This window comes from Phyllobates terribilis, unplaced genomic scaffold (assembly GCF_046119375.1).
Source record: "Phyllobates terribilis strain yellow unplaced genomic scaffold, ASM4611937v1 Scaffold_10__3_contigs__length_209671492, whole genome shotgun sequence".
Classification (NCBI taxonomy): Eukaryota; Metazoa; Chordata; class Amphibia; order Anura; family Dendrobatidae; genus Phyllobates; species Phyllobates terribilis.
In genome coordinates, this window is record NW_027362770.1 from 166,483,320 (window position 1) to 166,505,233 (window position 21,914).

The 21,914-nt window shown below is 43.6% G+C and overlaps 1 protein-coding gene across 1 annotated transcript in view; it reads left to right on the plus strand.

Moving 5' to 3' along the window:
- Nucleotides 1-5,589: 5,589 nt before the first annotated feature.
- Nucleotides 5,590-21,914, plus strand: part of LOC141164065 (uncharacterized) — a 110,728-nt gene continuing 94,403 nt past the window's right edge. The window contains exons 1-6 of the mRNA XM_073649227.1: nucleotides 5,590-5,645; nucleotides 15,696-16,100; nucleotides 16,230-16,566; nucleotides 17,936-18,044; nucleotides 18,910-19,029; nucleotides 19,158-19,276. Of these exons, the coding sequence (XP_073505328.1) occupies nucleotides 5,590-5,645; nucleotides 15,696-16,100; nucleotides 16,230-16,566; nucleotides 17,936-18,044; nucleotides 18,910-19,029; nucleotides 19,158-19,276 (1,146 nt within the window). The remainder of the gene's footprint in view (nucleotides 5,646-15,695; nucleotides 16,101-16,229; nucleotides 16,567-17,935; nucleotides 18,045-18,909; nucleotides 19,030-19,157; nucleotides 19,277-21,914) is intronic.

Genomic DNA, 21,914 nt, shown 5'->3' on the forward strand with positions numbered 1-21,914 from the left:
GAGGGTGCTTTGCTGGTGACACAGTTTGTCATTTATTCCAAATTCAAGCAACACTTGCCCAGCATGGTTACAACTGCATTCTGCAATGACGTGTCATCCCATCTGGTCTGCATTTAGTGGGACTATCATTTTTGTTGCAACAGGACAATGACCCAATACACACGTCCAAGTTATGTAAGGGATATGTGACCAAGAAGGAGAGGGATGGAGGTTGCGTTAGATGACATGACCTCCATGAGTACCCATCCTCAATCCAATTGTGATGGTTTGAGATGCGTTAGATGCCGAGTGAAGGCAAAGCTGACAAAATGTGAGCAGAATCTCTGGGAACTCCTTCAAGACTGTTGGAAGCCATCTGAGATGACCACCTGAGCAAGCTGCAGGAGAGAATAACAAGGGGGTGTAAAGATGTCAACAGAGTAAACAAGCGGGAATTTGAGAAATCTAAGGTTTAACACATATTCTGGTTTGTTTCACAAGTGTTTTCACTCCTTGCTTCCATATGTGACCCTTCGTGGTTTTGCTGCCTTCAGTCTGAATCCAAAATGTGCACATTTCAATAAGAACAAGGAAAACCAGTGCATGAAGAGGTGTGTCCTAACTTCTGACCAGTACTGTACACATAATGTACTCATATATATATCATCATATGTATTTGTGTGTATATACTGTAGGGTTTGGTATTCACTCGGCCGTGGTTGAAGTAGGCACAGAAAACTTTTTCATTGGAATCTAGGCTGGTTTATTAAGACTGCATAAACCGCTCAGGAAGCCAAACAAAAAAAACAGCATTTTCCGGCAAAATATGGAAACACAAAGTAAAATGACCATATAATGTTGTGGGTTTGCCCACTCAGGTTAGTTTCCAGTTCTTAAGTCCTTCGCACAGACCAACACACTGGAAATCCACACATCTCCAGACACAGACACTGAATGAGACATTTGGTCTCCATTTTATTTACCAAACCACTCCCCTGAGGTGGGGATATGTGAGCAGCCATTCCCACCCATCTCTTATGACTGCTTGTAAGACATGGCCCTGATACGCACTAATAACCCTCTCAGCACTATACATTCTGGAGCATGCTTTCCCGGGCTTACATCACTGAAGCTACCAACCTCGATGATACATATCTCCCCTCAAGGATGCCATCTTACATACCCCCCCCATGCCCAAAGCCGGGGGGAGCTTGGCACCTTCCGATATCAAACAGTGGACCCTCGACAGTGCGTCAGCATTGCCATGCAGTTTCCTGGATCTATGCTCTACATGGAAGCTGAAGTCTTGAAACCCTAGGAACCACCTGGTCACTCGAGCAATGTTGCCCTTCTTCTCCCTCATCTACCTCAGTGCGGTATGGTCCGACACTAGCCTAAATTTCCTGCCTAAGAAGTAGTACCTTAGTGTGTCCAACACCCACTTGATGGCCAAACGCTCCTTCTCCACTATGAAGTAATTTTTCTCGCAGGATAACAGCTTTTGACTTAAATACATTATGGGATGCTCTTCAACGTTCACCTCTTGTGATAGGACAGCACCCAGCCAGACATCTGACGTGTCCGTCTGGACCACAAACTCCTTCGAGAAATCCAGCGCCACCAGCACTGGCTACTTACACAGGGCTAGCTTCAGTTCCTGGAAGGCCGTTTCAGCTTCTGGAGACCGCTTAGTCATAGCCAACTTTGTCCCTTTAAGGAGGTCTGTCAAAGAGGCGGCTATCATGGTGAAGATAGGGATGAACCGACGGTAGTATCCCACAATACCCTGGAACGTCCTGACCTACTTCTTTGAGAGAGGTTGTGGCCAACTCTGGATCGCATCAACTTTATTTGGGGTTTTATTTCGCCTCAGCCTATGACATAGCCCAAGTATTTGGCTTCCTCCATGTCCATGGCATATTTCTTCGGGTTTATGGAAAACCCCGCCTTCCGTAGAGCATCAAGTATCGCTTGGACTTTGCTCAAATGGCTTCCCCAATCCAGGCAGTAGGTCACGATGTAGGCCGCTGTGTACTTCTTTTGGGGAGCTAAGATCCGGTCCATGGCTCTCTGGCAGGTACCCGGGGCTCCTTGCAACCCAAACAGCATCCTTGTCATCCTTGTGTACTAGAAACAACCGTCAGGCGTTGAGAAGGCCGTCTTCTCCTTGGCATCTTGGAACATGGGTATTTGCCAATATCCTTTCATGAGGTCAAGGGTGGTAATGTACCTGTCCAGCCCCAACCTTTCAATCAGTTCATCTATCCTGGGCATTGGGTAAGTGTCGAACTTGGAGACCTTGTTGAGCTTCCTAAATTCATTGCAAAACCGCCATTCTCCATCTGTTTTCAGCACTAAGACAATGGGACTTGGACTCTTCAGTGATTCCCAGACTCAGCATCCGCTTCACCTCTTTCGAGATCACCTCTCAGCAAGCTTCAGGAATCCGAAATGGCTTCATATTTACTCGTATATGAGGCTCCGTAAGAACCTCATGCTCTATGATCCGAGTACACCCCGGTAGTTCAGAGAAGAGGTCTCTGTTCCGCTGTAGCAACTCTCGGCACTGTTGCTTTTGTGCACGTGACAGCAAGTCTGCCACCTTGACCTCCTCCACATTGGCTTCAGACTTCGCCACCAAACACGGAGCTTCCAGTGGCTCCCTATCTCGCCATGGCTTAATTAGGTTGACGTGGTACACCTGGTAGTGTTTCCTTCTCCATGGTTGGTGGACTTTATAGTTTTATAGTTTACATCACCAACCTTTTCAACTACTTCATAGGGGCCCTTCCACTTGGCCAGGAATTTGCTCTCCATCGTAGGTACCAGCACCAGTACCCAATCCCCAGGGTTGAAGTGTCTCACCCTGGCTCATCTATTGTACACCCTTGATTGTGCCTCTTGTGCTTTGGGGAGGTGTTCTTTCACAATGGGCATCACCTCGGCATCCGGGCCACATGTTCAATTACACTCCTGTAGGGTGTAGACTCCGCCTCCCAGGTCTCCTTTCCTACATCCAGGAGTCCGTGGGGATGTTGACCATATAACAGCTCAAAAGGGGATAATCCAATAGAGGCCTGCGGGACTTCTCTGATGGAGAACGGAAGGTATGGCAGTAGACAGTCCCAGTCCCGGCCATTTTTCTATACGACCTTCTTGAACATGGCCTTCAAGGTTTTATTAAACCACTCCACGTCTGTCTGGAGGTAGTAGACTTATGTATTGAGTTGTATGATTTGCAACTCCCTCTTCACCCTTGACATAAATGGGGCTTGGTCCGTTAGGATCTTCTTAGGCAACCCCATTCTAGAAAAGATGTGAACCAACTCCCGGGCTATGCACTTGACAAAGGAGTTTCATAGTGCTACGGCCTCCAGGTTCTGTGTAGCATAGTCCAGTACCACCAGGATATACTGATGTCCTCTGGCGGACTTGATCAGGGGTCCCACTAGATCTATGGTGATGCGATCGAATGGGACCTCAATGATAGGCAGTGGCACTAAGGGGCTACGGAAGTGGGCCATAGGGGAGGTAAGTTGGCAGGTGGGGCAGGACCTACAATAATTCACGATCTCTCTGTGACAACCGGGCCAGTAGAACCTCTGTAGGATCTTTTCCTGGGTTTTCTCTACCCCCAGATGACCACCTAAGACATGTGCATGGGCCATATCTAACACTCTTTGTCTGTACGGCCCTGGCACTAGTAGCTGCTAGATTACTTCCTCTCTGAGCTTCGAGGCCTGATATAGTAACTCCCCATTTACGGCAAAGTACAGATATCGGGTGTCAGCCTCCGGCTTTTGAGCAACACCATTAAGAACAGTGACATTATCAAACACCCCTTTTAGAGTTAAGTCCCTGGGTTGGGCGGTTCCAAAGTTTCTCCCAGACACCTCCAGCTCAGGGATGTTGTCCTCCGGAGTGCTGCCTCATCCTCATCTCCAACAAGCAAATATAAGGGAAACCCGTCAGGTGCTGCCTGCGACGAGTCTTCTTTAGGAGCGACCTGGCTGTCTGGACAACCCGGCTTCCTCTCTTTCCCCCACAAGTCCGAAAACAAGGCAAAATCCTGCCCTATTATAACAGGGTGCAACAGGTCCTTGAATACACCCACCACATGGAACTCGGCGCCACAATTTGTGCCTATGACCACTCGAGCCACAGGGTAGCCCTTAATAATAATCTTTTTATTTATATAGCGCCAACATATTCCGCAGCGCTTTACAATTTAGACAATTTACAGACATTATCGGCACTGTCCCCATTGGGGCTCACAATCTACATTCCCTATCAGTAAGTCTTTGGAGTTTGGGAGGAAACCGGAGAACCCGGAGGAAAACCACGCATACACGGGGAGAACATACAAACTCCTTGTAGATGTTGTCCTTGGTGGGATTTGAACCAATGACCCCAGGGCTGCAAGGCTGCAGTGCTAACCACTGAGCCACCATGCTGCCTAGTCCTTAGCATTTCCATGGATACAGCGGACGCCCACCCTTTTCCCCGGAATCAGCTGATGAGGAATTGTGGCCCTCAGTAGGGTTACCAAACTCCCCGAGTCCAACAGACCAGTCAATTGCACTCCATTCACTGACACGGGGCACGCCTGCGGTCCCTCGCCTGGTTCAGGGACAGCACTGTAGGCAGGATATGCCAAGTATGAGCTGCGCTGTCCTATGCTGCAGTCCATTGGCTCATTGATCATGGGGCAACGGGCGGCTATGTTATCCGGGGTGTGACATCTCCAACAAATTACGTTATTGGATGGGGCTTTTGGCATCAACTCAGACCCCTCCTGAGCTCTTATATGCCCCGCAGATGTGGCTCTAGTTCCCCTCTTTTGGGTGTCCACCCCCCTTTGGGAACCCCAGTATGGAGATGCTATGACCGCTTGCTTCCCCAAAGCACTCCCGACCACCTGGTACCTTTCCACTAACCCCACCAGGTCATTGGCATTATGGGGATCTCCCTGAGCAACCCAGGATTGCAGTTGCCTCAGAATGGAGTTTATGAACATGTCCATGACGACCCTCTCCATCAACTGTATTCCGGTTGTAACCACTTTTGGACCGGGTGTAGGAGGTCAAACATTTGAGACCGGGGAGGTTTGTCACTGTAATAGGCCCAGTGGTGCACCCGTTGCGCCCTGACAGTCAGAGTCACTCATAAACGTGCCAAAATCTCAGTCTTCAACTTGATATACTCTTTTGTGTCCTGCAAGGCCAGGTCATAATAGGCCTTCTGGGGCTCCCCTGTTAAATATGGTGCCAGAACCTACGCCCACTGCTCCAGAGGCAATCTCTCCTGCTCCACCACCCTTTCAAAAATTGTTAGGACTGCCGTCATCACCTGGGGTCATCTTTTGTAAGGCTCTTCTTACCCTCTTCCTCACGTGTGAGTCATCACCTGGACTTGGGAGTGGGGCGATTGTCCTGCCAAGGATCACCTCGGCTAGGAGCTCCATCTGCTGCTGCATCTGCTGCTGCTGCTGCTGCTGCCATATCTGTTGCTGCTTGAAATTAGCCTGCACCAGTTGCTTTATCAGCTTCTCCATGCTGCCGGACGTCCCTGGCTGGCTGGCGGCCTTCACCCAGGACACAGTTGGAATTCATGCCTGTGCTTGTAGCACCAAATGTAGGGTTTGTACCCACTCGACTGCATTTGAGGTAGGCACAGAAAGCTTTTTCATTGGAATTTATTAAGACTAGTGTTGAGCGAATTTGTTTGGCATTTCAAATTTGGGTTCGTGTTCGTGCTTCAGGCTTGTTTGCGCCAAAAAATCGGCTCCACCCACGAACATCCCTGATTTGCCACGCTGTGACACAGATTATCTGCGTGACAGTGTGGCAAATCAGGGATGTTCGTGGGCAGAGCCGATTTTTTTTGTCGCGAACAAGCCGGAAACCCGAACACAAACACGAATTTGAAGTGCCAAACAAATTTGCTCACCACTAATTAACACTGCATTAACAGGAAGCTTAGGGCTCTGTGGGGCCGGATCATCACTTCCAGGACTTTGTTCTTTCATGTCACAGGTCATATACCATTTCAAGATTAAGCACAGCAACTAGACATAGGGTTGTTATACTGCATCAGCAAGGTTTCTCTCAGGTAAAGATTTCAAAGCAGCCTGGGATTTCAACATGTTCAAACTCTTTAGAAAAATCACCAAGACATGGATAACGACAGGGATCTTGACCTAGTGGTCAGCCAAGGAATCTTAGTGCAGCAGATGAAAGACACATCATGCTTACTTACCTTCAAAATTAGAAGATGTCCAGCAGTGCCACCAGCTCAGAACTGGCAGCAACCAGTGAGACTCAGCTACACTCATCTACTGTCCGGAAAAGTCTGACCAGAAGTGGTCTCCATGCAAAAATTGCTGCCAAAAAGCCCATACATTTGACAAGGAAACAAGGCCAAGTGACTCAACTATCGACAAAAACATAGGAACTGGGCTGCAGAAAATGGCAGCAGGTGCTCTGGACTAAGGACTTACAATGTGAAATATTTGGCTGTAACAGAAGGCAGTTTGTTCCCTGAAGGTCTGAAGAACGGCACAATAATGAGGGTCTGCAGGAACAGTGGGGGAGAGTCCTGAAAAGTTTGGGGCTGCGTTTCAGCAAATGTAAGTTGGGATTTTGTCAGAATTAATGGTGTCCTCAATACTGAGAAATACAGGCACATACTTCCCCATCATATAACACCATCAGGGAGGCGTCTGATTGGCTCTAATTTTTTTTCTGCAGCAGGACAACGACCCCAAACATCTAGCCAATGTCATTAAGAACAAGAAGTCCTGGAAATGATGATTCGGCCCCCACAGAGCCCTGATCTCACATCATCCAGTCTGTCTGGGATCACATGAAGAGACAGAAGGATTTGTAAGAGCCTCATGCTCTGTGGTGGTTTTCCAAGATGTTTGGGACAACCTCCTGCCGAGTTCCTTCAAAAATTATGTGAAAGTACAAGTACCTAGAAGATGTGATGAAGGCAAAGGGCGGTCACCAAATATTGATAGGATTTAGATTTCTCTTTAGTTCATACACTTTCCATTTTGCAAAATTGATAAGAATAAACTATTAATACTTCTATTTTTGAAAGCTTCTTATTAAAACTTTTGCTCAGTACTGTATATCGACATGTCTATATAGTATACAGATATGTGTGTATGTATCTATAGTTATTGCTGACACCATGCTTCTTACAGACGCTTAATACAATCAGCCCTTTAATTATTACTGAAATAATAACAACTCGTATACACTGGCAGTATATAACAGTATGGGCCTGAGGGCATTTTCATTTTTTTTCCCTGCAGGAGGTAGTTAGTATATGAGGAAGGAGCGGAACAATGCCGAGTTAATATTTACCAGGAAATCTAGCAGTCATTGGGGTGAATAATAAGGGTACTATAGAGGCTGGGTTCCAGCAAATGGATCCTGGTGAGGGTGCAGCTGTACCAGTATGTACGGTGTTTGTGTGTGCATATGTGTATATTTATATGTTTGTGTGTATATGTGTGTATACATATTTGTGTGTATGTATATGTGTATGTATTATATATATTTGTGTGTATAAGTGTGTATGTATTTGTGTGTGTATTTGTGTATATATATTATATATATGTGTGTATATACAGTCTTGGCCGAAAGTGTTGGCACCCCTGAAATTATTCGAGTAGTTCTCCCAGAAAATGTTTGCAATTACACGTTTTGCTATACACATATTTATTTCCCTTGTGTGTATTGGAACAACACAAAAAAACAGAGAAAAAAAAGTCAACTTCGACATAATTTCAAAAATGGGCAGGAAAAAATTGTTGACATCTTTCCAAAATTGTGGGTAAACAACTTTGTTTCAAGCCTGGGATGCTCGTTCGCATTCACCTGTGGCAAGTAACAGGTTGGGCAATATGAAAATCACACCTGAAAATAGATAAAAAGGGGATAAGTTGACTCAATCTTTGCATTGTGTGTCTGTGTGTGCCACATTAACCATGGAGAACAGAAAGAGGAGAAGAGAACTGTCTGAGGACTTGAGAACCAAAATTGTTGAACAATATCAACAATCTCAAGGTTACAAGTCCATCTCGAGAGATCATGATGTTCTTTTGTCCAAAGTTTATGTTACTGGTCCGGGAGGTGGAACCTCTGTGCTGCGGTGCAAGGAGGGACCCAGAGGGGCGTAACTAAGTATCAACTCAGACGGACCCTGGTCATACGGCGGCTAACGACTCCGTGACCAGGGAGGGACCGAGCAGAGGGACCAGGTGCTACTCTGGGGACGACCTTGTAAGGGAGCAGGTGACTCCCACGGTACAGATGGCAGGGACTGACCGGAATTGCAGATGGGCACAGCAGGCAGGCTGGCGAGCAGAAGCCTCCAGGTAGGCTATCAGGTAGACACGGCAAGTGACGGCAGGAGTCTCTAGGTAGGCTGGCAGGTGGTCACGGCAAGTGATGGCAGGGGCCTCCGGGTAGGCTCGGCAGGTGGTCACGGCAAGTGACGGCGGGTGCTTCCAGTTAAGCGGGCTGGCAGGTACGGCAGGTAACAGACAGGTGCTTCCAGGTAAGCGGGCTGGCAGGCACGGCAGGTAACAGGCAGGTAACAGGCAGGTGCTTCCAGGTAAGCGGGCCGGCTGGCACGGCAGGTAACAGGCAGGTAACAGGCAGGTGCTTCCAGGTAAGCGGGCTGGCAGGTAACAGGCAGGTAACAGGCAGGCTAGCAGTGGGACCTGAGGGCTGAAGCATAGGTAAGTATACTGTGCGACAACTGTTGCTCGGGCACCTCCATTTTGGAGGAGGTGCCTTATATATGGGAGGACACTCGGCTATTGGCCGGGGACTCCTTAGGACGGCGCGCGTGGCCCCTTTAAGAGGGAGGGAGCGCGCGCCCTAAGCACTGTGCCCGGGGAGCTGCGCGCGCCGGCAGCAGGAAGAGGAGCGCTGGAGAACGCAGAGCGGGGAGCGCGGGGAGCGAGGAGGTGAGTGGGACGGCGTCTCTGCCTGGCAAGGGGCAGAGACGCCGATGCTACAGTTTACAACCCATGGCACTGTAGCTATTGTCAGTATGTGACGCCTACTTCGCTACTCGCTAGCCCACCCTGAGAGATGAGGGTACTCGGAGCCGGGTCAGATGTTGGGGGTTGCAGTCGTGGCCTGGACCCGTTCTGTGCCCAGGGTCGTCACATCAAAAATATGGGCTAGGAGGGACGGTGGTAATCGAGTGGATGTATTGACTACGCCACCTGTGGAGTCTGGTGATTCGCTACCAGCGCTGCGGCAGTCCTCTGAGGTGAGATGTCGGGGCAGCAGCAGATGGTACTACTCCCCACAGGCGGAGCAGGGCCTCAGGGCAGAGAAGACGGATTAGGGGGATCGTAGTGGGTGGTGCGGTGTGGTGTCGCGCTGAAATAAGGGACCGGAGGCAATGGATGCAGTCTTCCAAGCTTTACTCACGTTGTTAGGTGTCAGCTGCAAGGCTTCTCCTTGCTCCTCACGGCGGGCTGCGGCCACCAGGAAGGGGTTCAGCGCACTCCGGGTAGTTCGGGTGCATGAATCAGGACCCCCCCGCACCAGAGTGTTCCTAGACTTTCCCACTAGGTCCTCTCCTGTCCGTAGGTGGTACGTGTACTAAGGCCGGGCCTACCTCTGGTCTATGCACAGAACAAGGGTATGGGTGGCGACTCCGCTCTGTCCGTTACCCGGTGGGATCCACTGAGCCTCCGGGCTTCTCTGACTAAGACTTGAAGTGACAGAGTCAGATATCGGGGGCCGGTACCCCTTTTGCAGCAGGAGTCCCTCTGGCTAGGCCAGAATAGTGAGGACAGGTGGCGTATGCCGCTCCGTCTGCATCCCCCTGGGATCCTTTTGCCTGTGGAGCTTTTCTCCGCTACTCCCCTCCAGGCCTTCTTAGGTAGGGACCTTGACCGGGTAGAGGCAGCCGTTAACTCTAGCCCGCTCCTCGCCTCAAGGCCAGAGCACGAGGACCGTGTATCCTCAATCAGCTGCAGGTTCACACAGAAAGCCATGTTCAGTGATGAAGATCACAATCAAAGACCATAAGCCCAAGATGGCCGTTTATTAAATATGAATTTGGTGGCGTTACCTAAAGGTGCGTCCTCCACCCTCTTCCACTACATGGTTCCCCCTATCTTTTGGTTCCCCCCATCTCCTCTTATCCCGGCTGGGGCAGCACCCTGGTGCCTTAAAGCGCCCCTCAGGTGTGAGAGGTGTAGTGTTGGATGGATGGCTGAGTCCTGAGAGGTGCTCCTTCCTTACCTCGGAGAGGGGATATCACACCTCGGTCTGAGGTGCAGTACCCCTGTGGCGACTGAACCCTCAGGGGCGCCACACATGGATGTGGACGGCAGAGAAAAATTGATGAAAGGTTGCAACACAGGATAGTCCGGATGGTGGATAAGCAGCCCCAATCAAGTTCCAAAGAAATTCAAACTGTCCTGCAGGCTCAGGGTGCATCAGTATCAGCCCAAACTATCTTTCGACATTTGAATGTAATGACACACTTTGGTAGGATACCCAGGAGGACCCCACTGCTGATACAGAAACATAAAAATCCTAGACTGCAGATTGCCAAAATGTACATGTGTAAGCTAAAATACTTCTGGGAAAGCATTTTGTGGACAGATGAGACCAAGATAGAGCTTTTTAGTAAAGCACATCATTCTACTGTTTACCGAAAACAGAATGAGGCCTACAAAGAAAAGAACATAGCACCTACAGTCAAATATGGTGGAGGTTCAAATATGTTTTGGGGTTGCTTTGCTGCCTCTGGCACTGGGTGCCTTGACTGTGTGGAAGGCATCATGAAATATTATGATTACCAAAGGATTTTGGGTCACAGTGTAGTAACCAGTGTCAGAAAGCTGGGTTTGCGTCCTAGGTCATGGGTCTTCCAGCAGGACAATGACCCCAAACATACTTCAAAAAGCCCCCAGAAATGGATGGAAACAAAGCAGTGGAGAATTCTGAATTTTGCAGCAATGATCTAAATCCCATTGAACACTTGTGGAGAGATCTTAAAATTGCTGCTGGGAGAAGACGCCTTCAAATATGAGAGACCTGGAGCAGTTTGAAAACGAAGAGTCCAAAATTCCAGCTGAGAGATGTAAGAAGCTGTTGATGGTTATAGGAAGCGATTGATTGCAGTTATTTATTCCAAAGAGTGTGCAACCAAATATTAATTTTGTCCAGTTCATTTTTGGGGTTTTGTGTGAAATTATGTCCAATTTGCCTTTTTTTCTCTGTTTTTTGTGTTGTTCCAATACACACAAAGGAAATAAACGTGTGTATAACAAAACGTGTAATTGCAATAATTTTCTGGGAGAAATACTTCATTTTCTGGAACTTTCAAGGGTGCCAACACTTTCGGCAATGACTGTAAGTGTATATGTACTGGATATGTGTGTGTGTATGTGTATATAGATATATATATTTGTGTATATACAGTAAGTGTATTTATATGTGCGCATGTATAGTTATGTGTATATGTGTGTATATGTATGTGTATACTGTATATGTATATTTGTGTGTGTATACTGTATATATATGTGTGAGTATACATGTGTGTATATGTTGTGTATATGTATGAATAGCTGAGTGTATTTGTGTACATATTTATTTATTTGTGTGCATGTATATGTGTGTATGTGTTCATTTATGTGTGCGTGTATGTTTATGTATACAGTATGTGTGTGTTATGTATATGTGTGTATATACTTTAGTGTATTTGTGTACATATTTATGTACATATGTTTAAATATTTGTGTATGTGTGTATAAATGTGTGTATGTGTATATTTGTTTGTATGTGAGAATGTATCTCTATATGTTTGTGTATGTGTGTGTGTATATTTTGTATATATGTGTATGCATATGTATATGTGCATATGCGTGTATATGTATATATGTAGGTATATATATATCTTTCCATACATATATATATATATATATATATATACACACACACACACACGTACATGCACAAATGCACACATAGATACACCCGATCCCAGGTCTGCGGTGCACATGCTTTTGTTGCCTGCGTTCATGCGGTATGTGTGTGTGCATATATATATATATATATATATATATATATATATAATATATATATATATGTAATATATATTTCCATACATATTTATACATATGTATATATACATACACGTACGCACACATACATACACCTGATCCCAGCTCTTCGGCTTAAGCGGTGCACATGCTTTGTGTCTATGTGCTTGTACTGGCTGTTGTTTGGGTTCATGTGGTATGTGTGTGTGCATATGTATATATGCATGTGTATATGTATGTATATATATTTCCATACATAGTTATACATCTGTACATATATATATACATACACACACGTACGCACACATACATACACCTGATCCCACCTCTCCAGCTATAGTGGTGCACATGCTTTGTGTCTGTATGCTTGTACTGGCTGTTGTCTGGGTTAATGTGGTATGTGTGTGTGCATATGTATATGTGTATATGCATGTGTATGTGTATATATGTGTATATATATATGTACAGTGCCTTGTGAAAGTATTTGGCCCCCTTGAACTTTTCTACCTTTTGCCACATTTCTGGCTCCAAACATAAAGATATAAAATTCTATTTTTTGGGGGAAGAATCAACAACAAGTGGGACACAATCGTGAAGTGGAATGAAATTTATTGGATATTTTAAACTTTTTAAAAAAATTAAAAACTGAAAAGTGGGGCAAGCAATATTATTCGGCCCCTTTACTTTCAGTGCAGCAAACTCACTCCAGAAGTTCAGTGAGGATCTCTGAAGGATCCAATGTTGTCCTAAATGACTGGTAATGATAACTAGAATCCACCTGTGTGTAATCAAGTCTCCGTATAAATGCACCTACTCTCTGATAGTCTCAGGGTTCTGTTTCAAGTGCAGAGAGCATCATGAAGACCAAGGAGCACACCAGGCAGGTCCGAGATACTGTTGTGGTGAAGTTTAAAGCCGGATTTGGATACAAAAAGAATTCCCAAGTTTTAAACATCTCACGGAGCACTGTGCAAGCGATCATATTGAAATGGAAGGAGTATCAGACCACTGCAAATCTACCAAGACCCAGCCGTCCCTCTAAACTTTCATCTCGAACAAGGAGAAGACTGATCAGAGATGCAGCCAAAAGGCCCATGATCACTCTGGATGAACTGCAGAGATCTACAGCTGAGGTGGTAGAGTCTGTCCATAGGACAACAATCAGTCGTACACTGCACAAATCTGGCCTTTATGGAAGAGTGGCAAGAAGAAAGCCATTTCTCAAAGATATCCATAAAAAGTCTCGTTTGAAGTTTGCCACAAGCCACCTGGGAGACACACCAAACATGTGGAATAAGGTGCTCTGGTCAGATGAAACCAAAATCGAACTTTTTGGCCACAATGCAAAACAATATGTTTGGCGTAAAAGCAACACAGCTCATCACCCTCAAAACACCATCCCCACTGTCAAACATGGTGGTGGTGGCAGCATCATGGTTTGGGCCGGCTTTTCTTCAGCAGGGACAGGGAAGATGGTTAAAATTGATGAGAGGATGGATGGAGCCAAATACAGGACCATTCTGGAAGAAAACCTGTTGGAGTCTGCAAAAGACCTGAGACTGGGATGGAGATTTATCTTCCAACAAGACAATGATCCCAAACATAAAGCAAAATCTGCAATGGAATGGTTCAAAAATAAACGTATCCAGGTGTTAGAATGGCCAAGTCAAAGTCCAGACCTGAATCCAATCGAGAATCTGTGGAAAGAGCTGAAAACTGCTGTTCACAAACGCCCTCCATCCAACCTCAATGAGCTCGAGCTGTTTTGCAAGGAAGAATGGGCAAGAATTTCAGCCTCTCGATGTGCAAAACTGATAGAGACATACCCCAAGCGACTTGCAGCTGTAATCGCAGCAAAAGGTGGTGCTACAAAGTATTAACTCAAGGGGGCTGAATAATATTGCACGCCCCACTTTTCAGTTTTTAATTTGTTAAAAAAGTTTAAAATATCCAATAAATTTCGTTCCACTTCACGATTGTGTCCCACTTGTTGTTGATTCTTCCCCAAAAAATTAGAATTTTATATCTTTATGTTTGAAGCCAGAAATGTGGCAAAAGGTAGAAAAGTTCAATGGGGCCAAATACTTTCACAAGGCACTGTATATATATTTCCATACATATTCCCATACATATTTATACGTATATATATTGTAGTGTTTGTACTCACGGTAGGCACAGGAAGCGGTTTCTTTAAAACGTCCAAGGCAGGTTTATTGCAACTTCATAAACCACACTCTTAGAAGTAAACGAAACACAGCCTTGTCCGGCACAAGTAACAAACAGAAAATAAACAGTCCATACAATATGGCGGATTTGTCCACTCACGGTCAGTGTCCTTTAGCACAAACACGCTGGAGGTCTCCACACCTCCAGCCACAGACACTGAATGAGACACTCGGTCTCCATTTTATTTACCAAAACCACGCCCTGGGGTGGGGATATGTGAGTAGCCATTCCCTCACATCTCTTTTGACTGCTTGTAAAAACCGGCCCTGATACGCCCTATTAACCTTCTCAGCACTACATGTGCCAGAGCATGCTTTCCTGGGTTTACATCACAGAAGCTATCAACCTCAATGATACATATCTTCCCTCAAGGACCTGTCCGACGGCCGTCTTACAATATATACATACACACATGTACACACGCACACATACACCTGATCCCAGCTCTGCGGCTATAGTGGTGCACATGCTTTGTGTCTGCGTGCTTATACTGGCTGTTTGGTTTCATGAGGTATGTGTGTGTGCATATGCATATGTATATGTGTATTATTGTATATATATTTCCATACATATTTATACGTACACACACATACGCACACATACATACACCTAATCCCAGCTCTGCGCTATAGCGGTGCACATGTTTTGTGTCAGAGTGCTTGTACTGGCTGTTGTTTGGGTTTATGCGGTAAGTGTGTGTGCATGTGTATATGTATGTATATATATATTTCCATACATATTTATATGTATATATATATGTATATATATATATACATACACACACGTACGCACACATACATACAACTGATCCCAGCTCTGCGGACATAGCAGTGCACATGCTTTGTGTCTGCGTGCTTGTACTGGCTGTTGTTTGGGTTTATGCGGTATGTGTGTGTGCAAATGTATATGTGTATATGCGTGTGTATGTGTATATATATGTATATTTCCATACATATTTATACGTATATATATATATATATATATATATATATATACAGTACAGACCAAAAGTTTGGACACACCTTCTCATTTAAAGATTTTTCTGTATTTTCATGACTATGAAAATTGTACATTCACACTGAAGGCATCAAAACTATGAATTAACACATGTGGAATTATATACTTAACAAAAAAGTGTGAAACAACTGAAAATATGTCTTATATTTTAGGTTCTTCAAAGTAGCCACCTTTTGCTTTGATGACTGCTTTGCCCACTCTTGGCATTCTCTTGATGAGCTTCAAGAGGTAGTCACCGGAAATGGTTTTCACTTCACAGGTGTGCCCTGTCAGGTTTAATAAGTGGGATTTCTTGCCTTATAAATGGGGTCGGGACCATCAGTTGTGTTGTGCAGAAGTCAGGTGGATACACAGCTGATAGTCCTTCTGAGTAAACTGTTAGCTGCTTTTTTCTTGCCATAATACAAATTCTAAGTAAAGAAAAACGAGTTGCCATCATTACTTTGAGAAATGAAGGTCAGTCTGTCCAAAAAATTGGGCAAACTTTGAAAGTGTCCCCAAGTGCAGTCGCAAAAACCATCAAGCGCTACAAAGAAACTGGCTCAGATGAGGACCGCCCCAGGAAAGGAAGACCAAGAGTCACCTCTGCTTCTGAGGATAAGTTTATCCGAGTCACCAGCCTCAGAAATCGCAGGTTAACAGCAGCTCAGATTAGAGATCAGGTCAATGCCACACAGAGTTCTAGCAGCAGACACATCTCTACAACAACTGTTAAGAGGAGACATTGTGCAGCAAGTCTTCGTGGTAAAATATCTGCTAGGAAACCACTGCTAAGGACAGGCAACAAGCAGAAGAGACTTTTTTGGGCTAAAGAACACAAGGAATGGACATTAGACCAGTGGAAATCTGTGCTTTGGTCTGATGAGTCCAAATTTGAGATCTTTGATTCCAACCACCGTGTTTTTGTGCAACGCAGAAAAGGTGAACGGATGGACTCTACATGCCTGGTTCCCACCGTGAAGCATGGAGGAGGAGGTATGATGGTGTGGGGGTGCTTTGCTGGTGACACTGTTGGGGATTTATTCAAAATTGAAGGCATACTGAACCAGCAAGGCTACCACAGCATCTTGCAGCGGCATGCTATTCCATCCGGTTTGCGTTTAGTTGGACCATCATTTATTTTTCAACAGGACAACGACCCCAAACACACCTCCAGGCTGTGTAAGGGCTATTTGACCAATGAGAAGAGTCAAGGGGTGCTACGCCAGATGACCTGGCCTCCACAGTCACCAGACCTGAACCCAATCGAGATGGTTTGGGGTGAACTGGACCGCAGAGTGAAGGCAAAAGGGCCAACAAGTGCTAAGCATCTCTGGGAACTCCTTCAAGATTGTTGGAAGACCATTTCCGGTGACTACCTCTTGAAGCTCGTCAAGAGAATGCCAAGAGTGGGCAAAGCAGTCATCAAAGCAAAAGGTGGCTACTTTGAAGAACCTAGAATATAAGACATATTTTCAGTTGTTTCACACTTTTTTGTTAAGTATATAATTCCACATGTGTTAATTCATAGTTTTGATGCCTTCAGTGTGAATGTACGATTTTCATAGTCATGAAAATACAGAAAAATCTTTACATGAGAAGGTGTGTCCAAACTTTTGGTCTGTACTGTACATACACCTGATCCAAGCTCTGCGGCTATAGCGGTGCACATGCTTTGTGCTTGCGTGCTTGTTCTGGCTGTTGTTTGGGTTCATGCGTCATGTGTGTACATGTGTATATATGCATGTGAATATGTATGTATATTTATTTCCCTACATATTTATACGTATGTATATATATATATATATATATATATACATACACACACATACATACACCTGATCCCAGCTCTGCGGCTATAGCGGTGCACATGCTTTGTGTCTGCATGCTTGTACTGGCTGTTGTTTAGGTTCATGCGCTATGTGTGTGTGCATGTGTATATACAGTATGCATGTATATTTCCATACATATTTATATGTATATATACATATATATATACATACACACACGTATGCACACATACATACACCTGAACCCAGCTCTGCGGCTATATCGGTGCACATGCTTTGTGTCTTCGTGCTTGTTCTGGCTGTTGTTTGGGTTCATGCGTCATGTGTGTACATGTGTATATATGCATGTGAATATGTATGTATATTTATTTCCCTACATATTTTTACGTATGTATATATATATATATATATATATATATATATACATACACACACATACATACACCTGATCCCAGCTCTGCGGCTATAGCGGTGCACATGCTTTGTGTCTGCATGCTTGTACTGGCTGTTGTTTAGGTTCATGCGCTATGTGTGTGTGCATGTGTATATACAGTATGCATGTATATTTCCATACATATTTATATGTATATATACATATATATATACATACACACAAGTATGCACACATACATACACCTGAACCCAGCTCTGTGGCTATATCGGTGCACATGCTTTGTGTCTTCGTGCTTGTATAGTAGTGCTGGCGGTGCTGGCTGTTGTCTGGGTTCATGCAGTATGTGTGTGAGGGTACGTGTGTTCACAAGGAGCTTGCTCACGCAGGGCCGTGCCTCTGTTTCATCATCAGCACTAACCCATCTCTTTCGCTAGCTCACGTACTCCTCCTCTTTCTAAGGCAGACTGCTCTAGTCACTTGCAAGGGGGAGATGGAAGTCTGCAAATAGCTACTGCTGCCGGTTGCATTCCTGCTGCAAGGGCCTCCCCTTCAGATGGCTTGTGCCAGGGTACAACTTTTTTTCTGTTGCAACGAATAGGATAATTTTTCTCGTTCCTTTTATTTTAACCCCCTGCTTCATTCACCTTTCTAATTTTTCCTTCTTCTCCTATTTGCAGCTTCACTTTTTCTTGACGTTTTTATGTTGTTGTTTTGGGGGTTTTTTTTACCGAAAATTGATTTATTTTTCTTAACAATATATCGATCTGTGCCAATTTGCTTCCCTCCCGCCTACGTCCGTTTTTTTTACATTTTTTAAAATTATTTATAACGAATTGTGACGCACTTACCCGTCGGGAAAACGATACGCCCTTTTCCGTTTTTCTTTCGCACCCCCCTCCCCCAATCGACCGCGGACCAACGCCACCTAACTAAAAGGATGGATAGTTCTGTTTCCTCTTCGAATTCGACAGTGGCTACAAAGGGAATACTGCTTTTTCGGGGTTTTTTTACTTTTTGGGTGGGGGGGGGGTTTGGTTGGACGGCATTTGCGTGTGCGTAGTAATGCACTGCCTGGGACAGGTGCCAGTTTCGAGACAAAAGGGGAACAGAAAGAAAAAAAAAAATAGGCGGCAAAGATGGATGGAAAATGGCAGTAAACAACAACAACAACAACAGCAACGGCTGCAACATTTGGCACGGAACGGGCGACTCCGACGCACGTCAAGGTGCCCGTATAGATATTTACAGTATATAGGTACAGGAGGGAATTTTTTTTTTTTTACGCAGTTAAAGGCGTGAGTTAGCGTTAAAGGGGGCGGGGGTCTTTTTTTTTTCCGCCTGCTGAATAATTCATAATTAAGTAGTGGAGTCGGTCGGACCATTAACATGCACCAGATATGCTGTTTGTCTGTTTGCTAACATTCTTCATTCAGGACTTGTTAACTGCCAGACGAGCTTAACACGCTTCTCTCTGTCTCTTTTCTCCCTCCCCGCTTCTCTGTCTTTCTTCGCTTTTCATGCCAGCCCCTCTGAGCCTTCTGTCGTTGCTGGGTGCTGGTAGCCAAGGGGTAGTGGTGGCAAGAGGAACGCACGCTGTCGAGAATCTGAGGCTAGTTGCTAGGTAAGGACCGCCTTCCAGCTCTTACAGGCCTGCAAGCACTTGCAGAAACTGATCTCTGAGTCTGCTCTTGTCTCTGCTTTTCACAGGAGCAAGGCTGCTGCAAGGTGAACGCATTTCGGGCATCTGCCCCCTTTTTTTCCCCCCTCTACGAGCTACGAGAGAATCCACCGTCAGCTTCGGTAAGAACCTCTCATTCCTTCTCCTTTCGAATGTCGTGTTGAAAAATATCCTAATTTTTCTTCTTCTTTTTTTGGCAACTTTTTACCTCAAGAGTCCTGGGAAGGTTTCGCCTCCCCGGGTGAGGAAAAGAAGAGCAGTTTATTTTGTTTTTAACCCTTTTTAAAAAAAAAAAAAAAATTAGGGTTCTTGTTAATTAGGATTTTTCTGAGAATTTCCCCTATAACATCCTTCTCGTCTTGTCTCCCAGACTGACACTTTCATTTTCACACTGGGGGCAGAAAAAAAAATGGTCATAGACGACAAATTGGAAGGAAGCGTCGGCTGATTTTTGCTGTAAAAGTTGACTGCTATTCTTAGGAGGTTGCTGTGATTTTTATGTTATTGTATTTTTTTTGGTCTTTTGTTTTTTTTTGGACATTTGTAGGATTTCACTTGGGGAAATCTCATCGAATGAATGAGTTGTGGAGTCGTGTTGTGTGGTGCAGGGTCCTCAGCAGCTCTTTACCTTACTCCCTTTTGGATCAATCAGTCGTGTTTTTTTTTGTTGTTGTTTTTTTATTGTTTTATATCGTGACCATTTATTGTTAGTTGTTATGCTGTTTCGGCCTAGTGACTTGTATTTTCTTCTGTTATTGATATACGTGAATGTACGTAGATGTTATATACATGTGTGTGTGTGTATATATATATATATACAAATATATGTGTGTGTATATATTTATGTATGTATATATATATGTGTGTGTGTATATATATGTGTATATCTATGTATGTGTATATATATGTATGTGTGTATAAATAGCTATACATGTTTGTGTATATATATATATATATATATATGTATGTGTGTATAAATAGCTATACATGTTTGTGTATATATATATATATATATATGTGTAAATATCTATCTATATATATATATTTGTATCGGCCTATGTTCGATATGCTCGGTGACACTTTTTTTTCCTATATTTTACATTTTTAGTTTCATCATTAATTGATTTTTATATTATGACATAGTCGCCCAGATATATATATATGTGTATATATATATATATATATATATATATATATATATATACACACACACATATATATATATATATATATATATATGTATGTTACACTTGTGTGCTGTAATAGTTTATTTTAAGAAAAGTTGTGAGTTTATCTTTTTTTTGTATTTTTTGGGGGGCTAAAGCAAATATGGATTTAGAAAGATTAAATTACTTTTTTCTACGTCAGTTCTTCCTGCTGCGCGCGTATTTGGCGCGAAAGGGTTAATGAAGTATTTGTCTGTATGTTCGTACATATACATATGAACGTGTTATGTGTGTGTAATATATACGTGTGTGTGTATATATGTAGTTGTCTCTTTTGTGTATATAAATATATGAACGTGTGATGTGTGTGTATATATATATATATATATATATATATATAGGTACATATATATGAACCCACATTAATATATATATATATATATATATATATATATACACACGCATATATATATACCACACATTCATATATATACATATACACACACAAGAGATATTTACATATACACACACACACGTATAAATGTGTGTATGTATGATGTGTGTATATTTATATATATATATATATTTATATAAAAAATATAAAGCATGTGGATTTATCTATCTGCACTTATCATAATCACATGACAAATATGTAAAAGTCCACCATTACCCGACAGTGCAAATCCTTTTCTTTCGGCTGTATTAGTATTTCCGTAAAATAATATGGCCGTAGATTAATTTGGCGCCAAAAATATTGTGGCGTATGTCGATGGCCACATATTGTGCACTATACATATATATGTTGGCTTGCCAGTGATATATATATATGCATATATATACATATATATATTGATTCTGTAATATTTGTGATATAAGACAGCACATAGCACAGGGACAACCATTGCTATTCCTTGTGATATTCCCCTTCCCTTACACTGACCCTACAGCTTTCCCTATAGCCGTGTACAGCCTTCTCAGTATATAGGTTTATCTATAGGTAATATATGGGAGATTTATGTACCTGATCCGCAAAATGAATGAAACTATACGTATTTTATGTGGTGGAGTATTAGAAAAATCCGATTAGGACATTGTGATACATGAGGAGAAACATTGGGGAACGCTCTGGGCCTGGTGGGCTGCAGCACGATGTACAGGGCCGACAGTATACTCCGGCTGCAGCCACCAGAGGAGCGGACATCTGCCTTCTTCTTCTGATCGATTTTATCCCGTCATTTTTTTTTTTTCTCTGTTTTTGTTTTTTTTTTCTCCTCCATTGCCGCTCTTTTTCATTCTGCTGTATGATCCCTTCTCCTCATTTATTATATATGAGAGAGGCTGCAATCGTCATTGGGCGAATGATCCCAGAAGCACAGTTAAGAGAATTATAAGTAACGCTGTACATATTGATCCATGTGCGAATATATATATATATATATATATATATATATATATATATATATATTATATTTCAAAATGACCGATTCATTTTATTAAGTTATTTTTTTTTTATTTCTTCATTCTTTTTTTTTTTGCTTATTACATTTTTGAAAAATTATTTAGGCCATGAGACCCTATTTTTGAAAACGTGTTG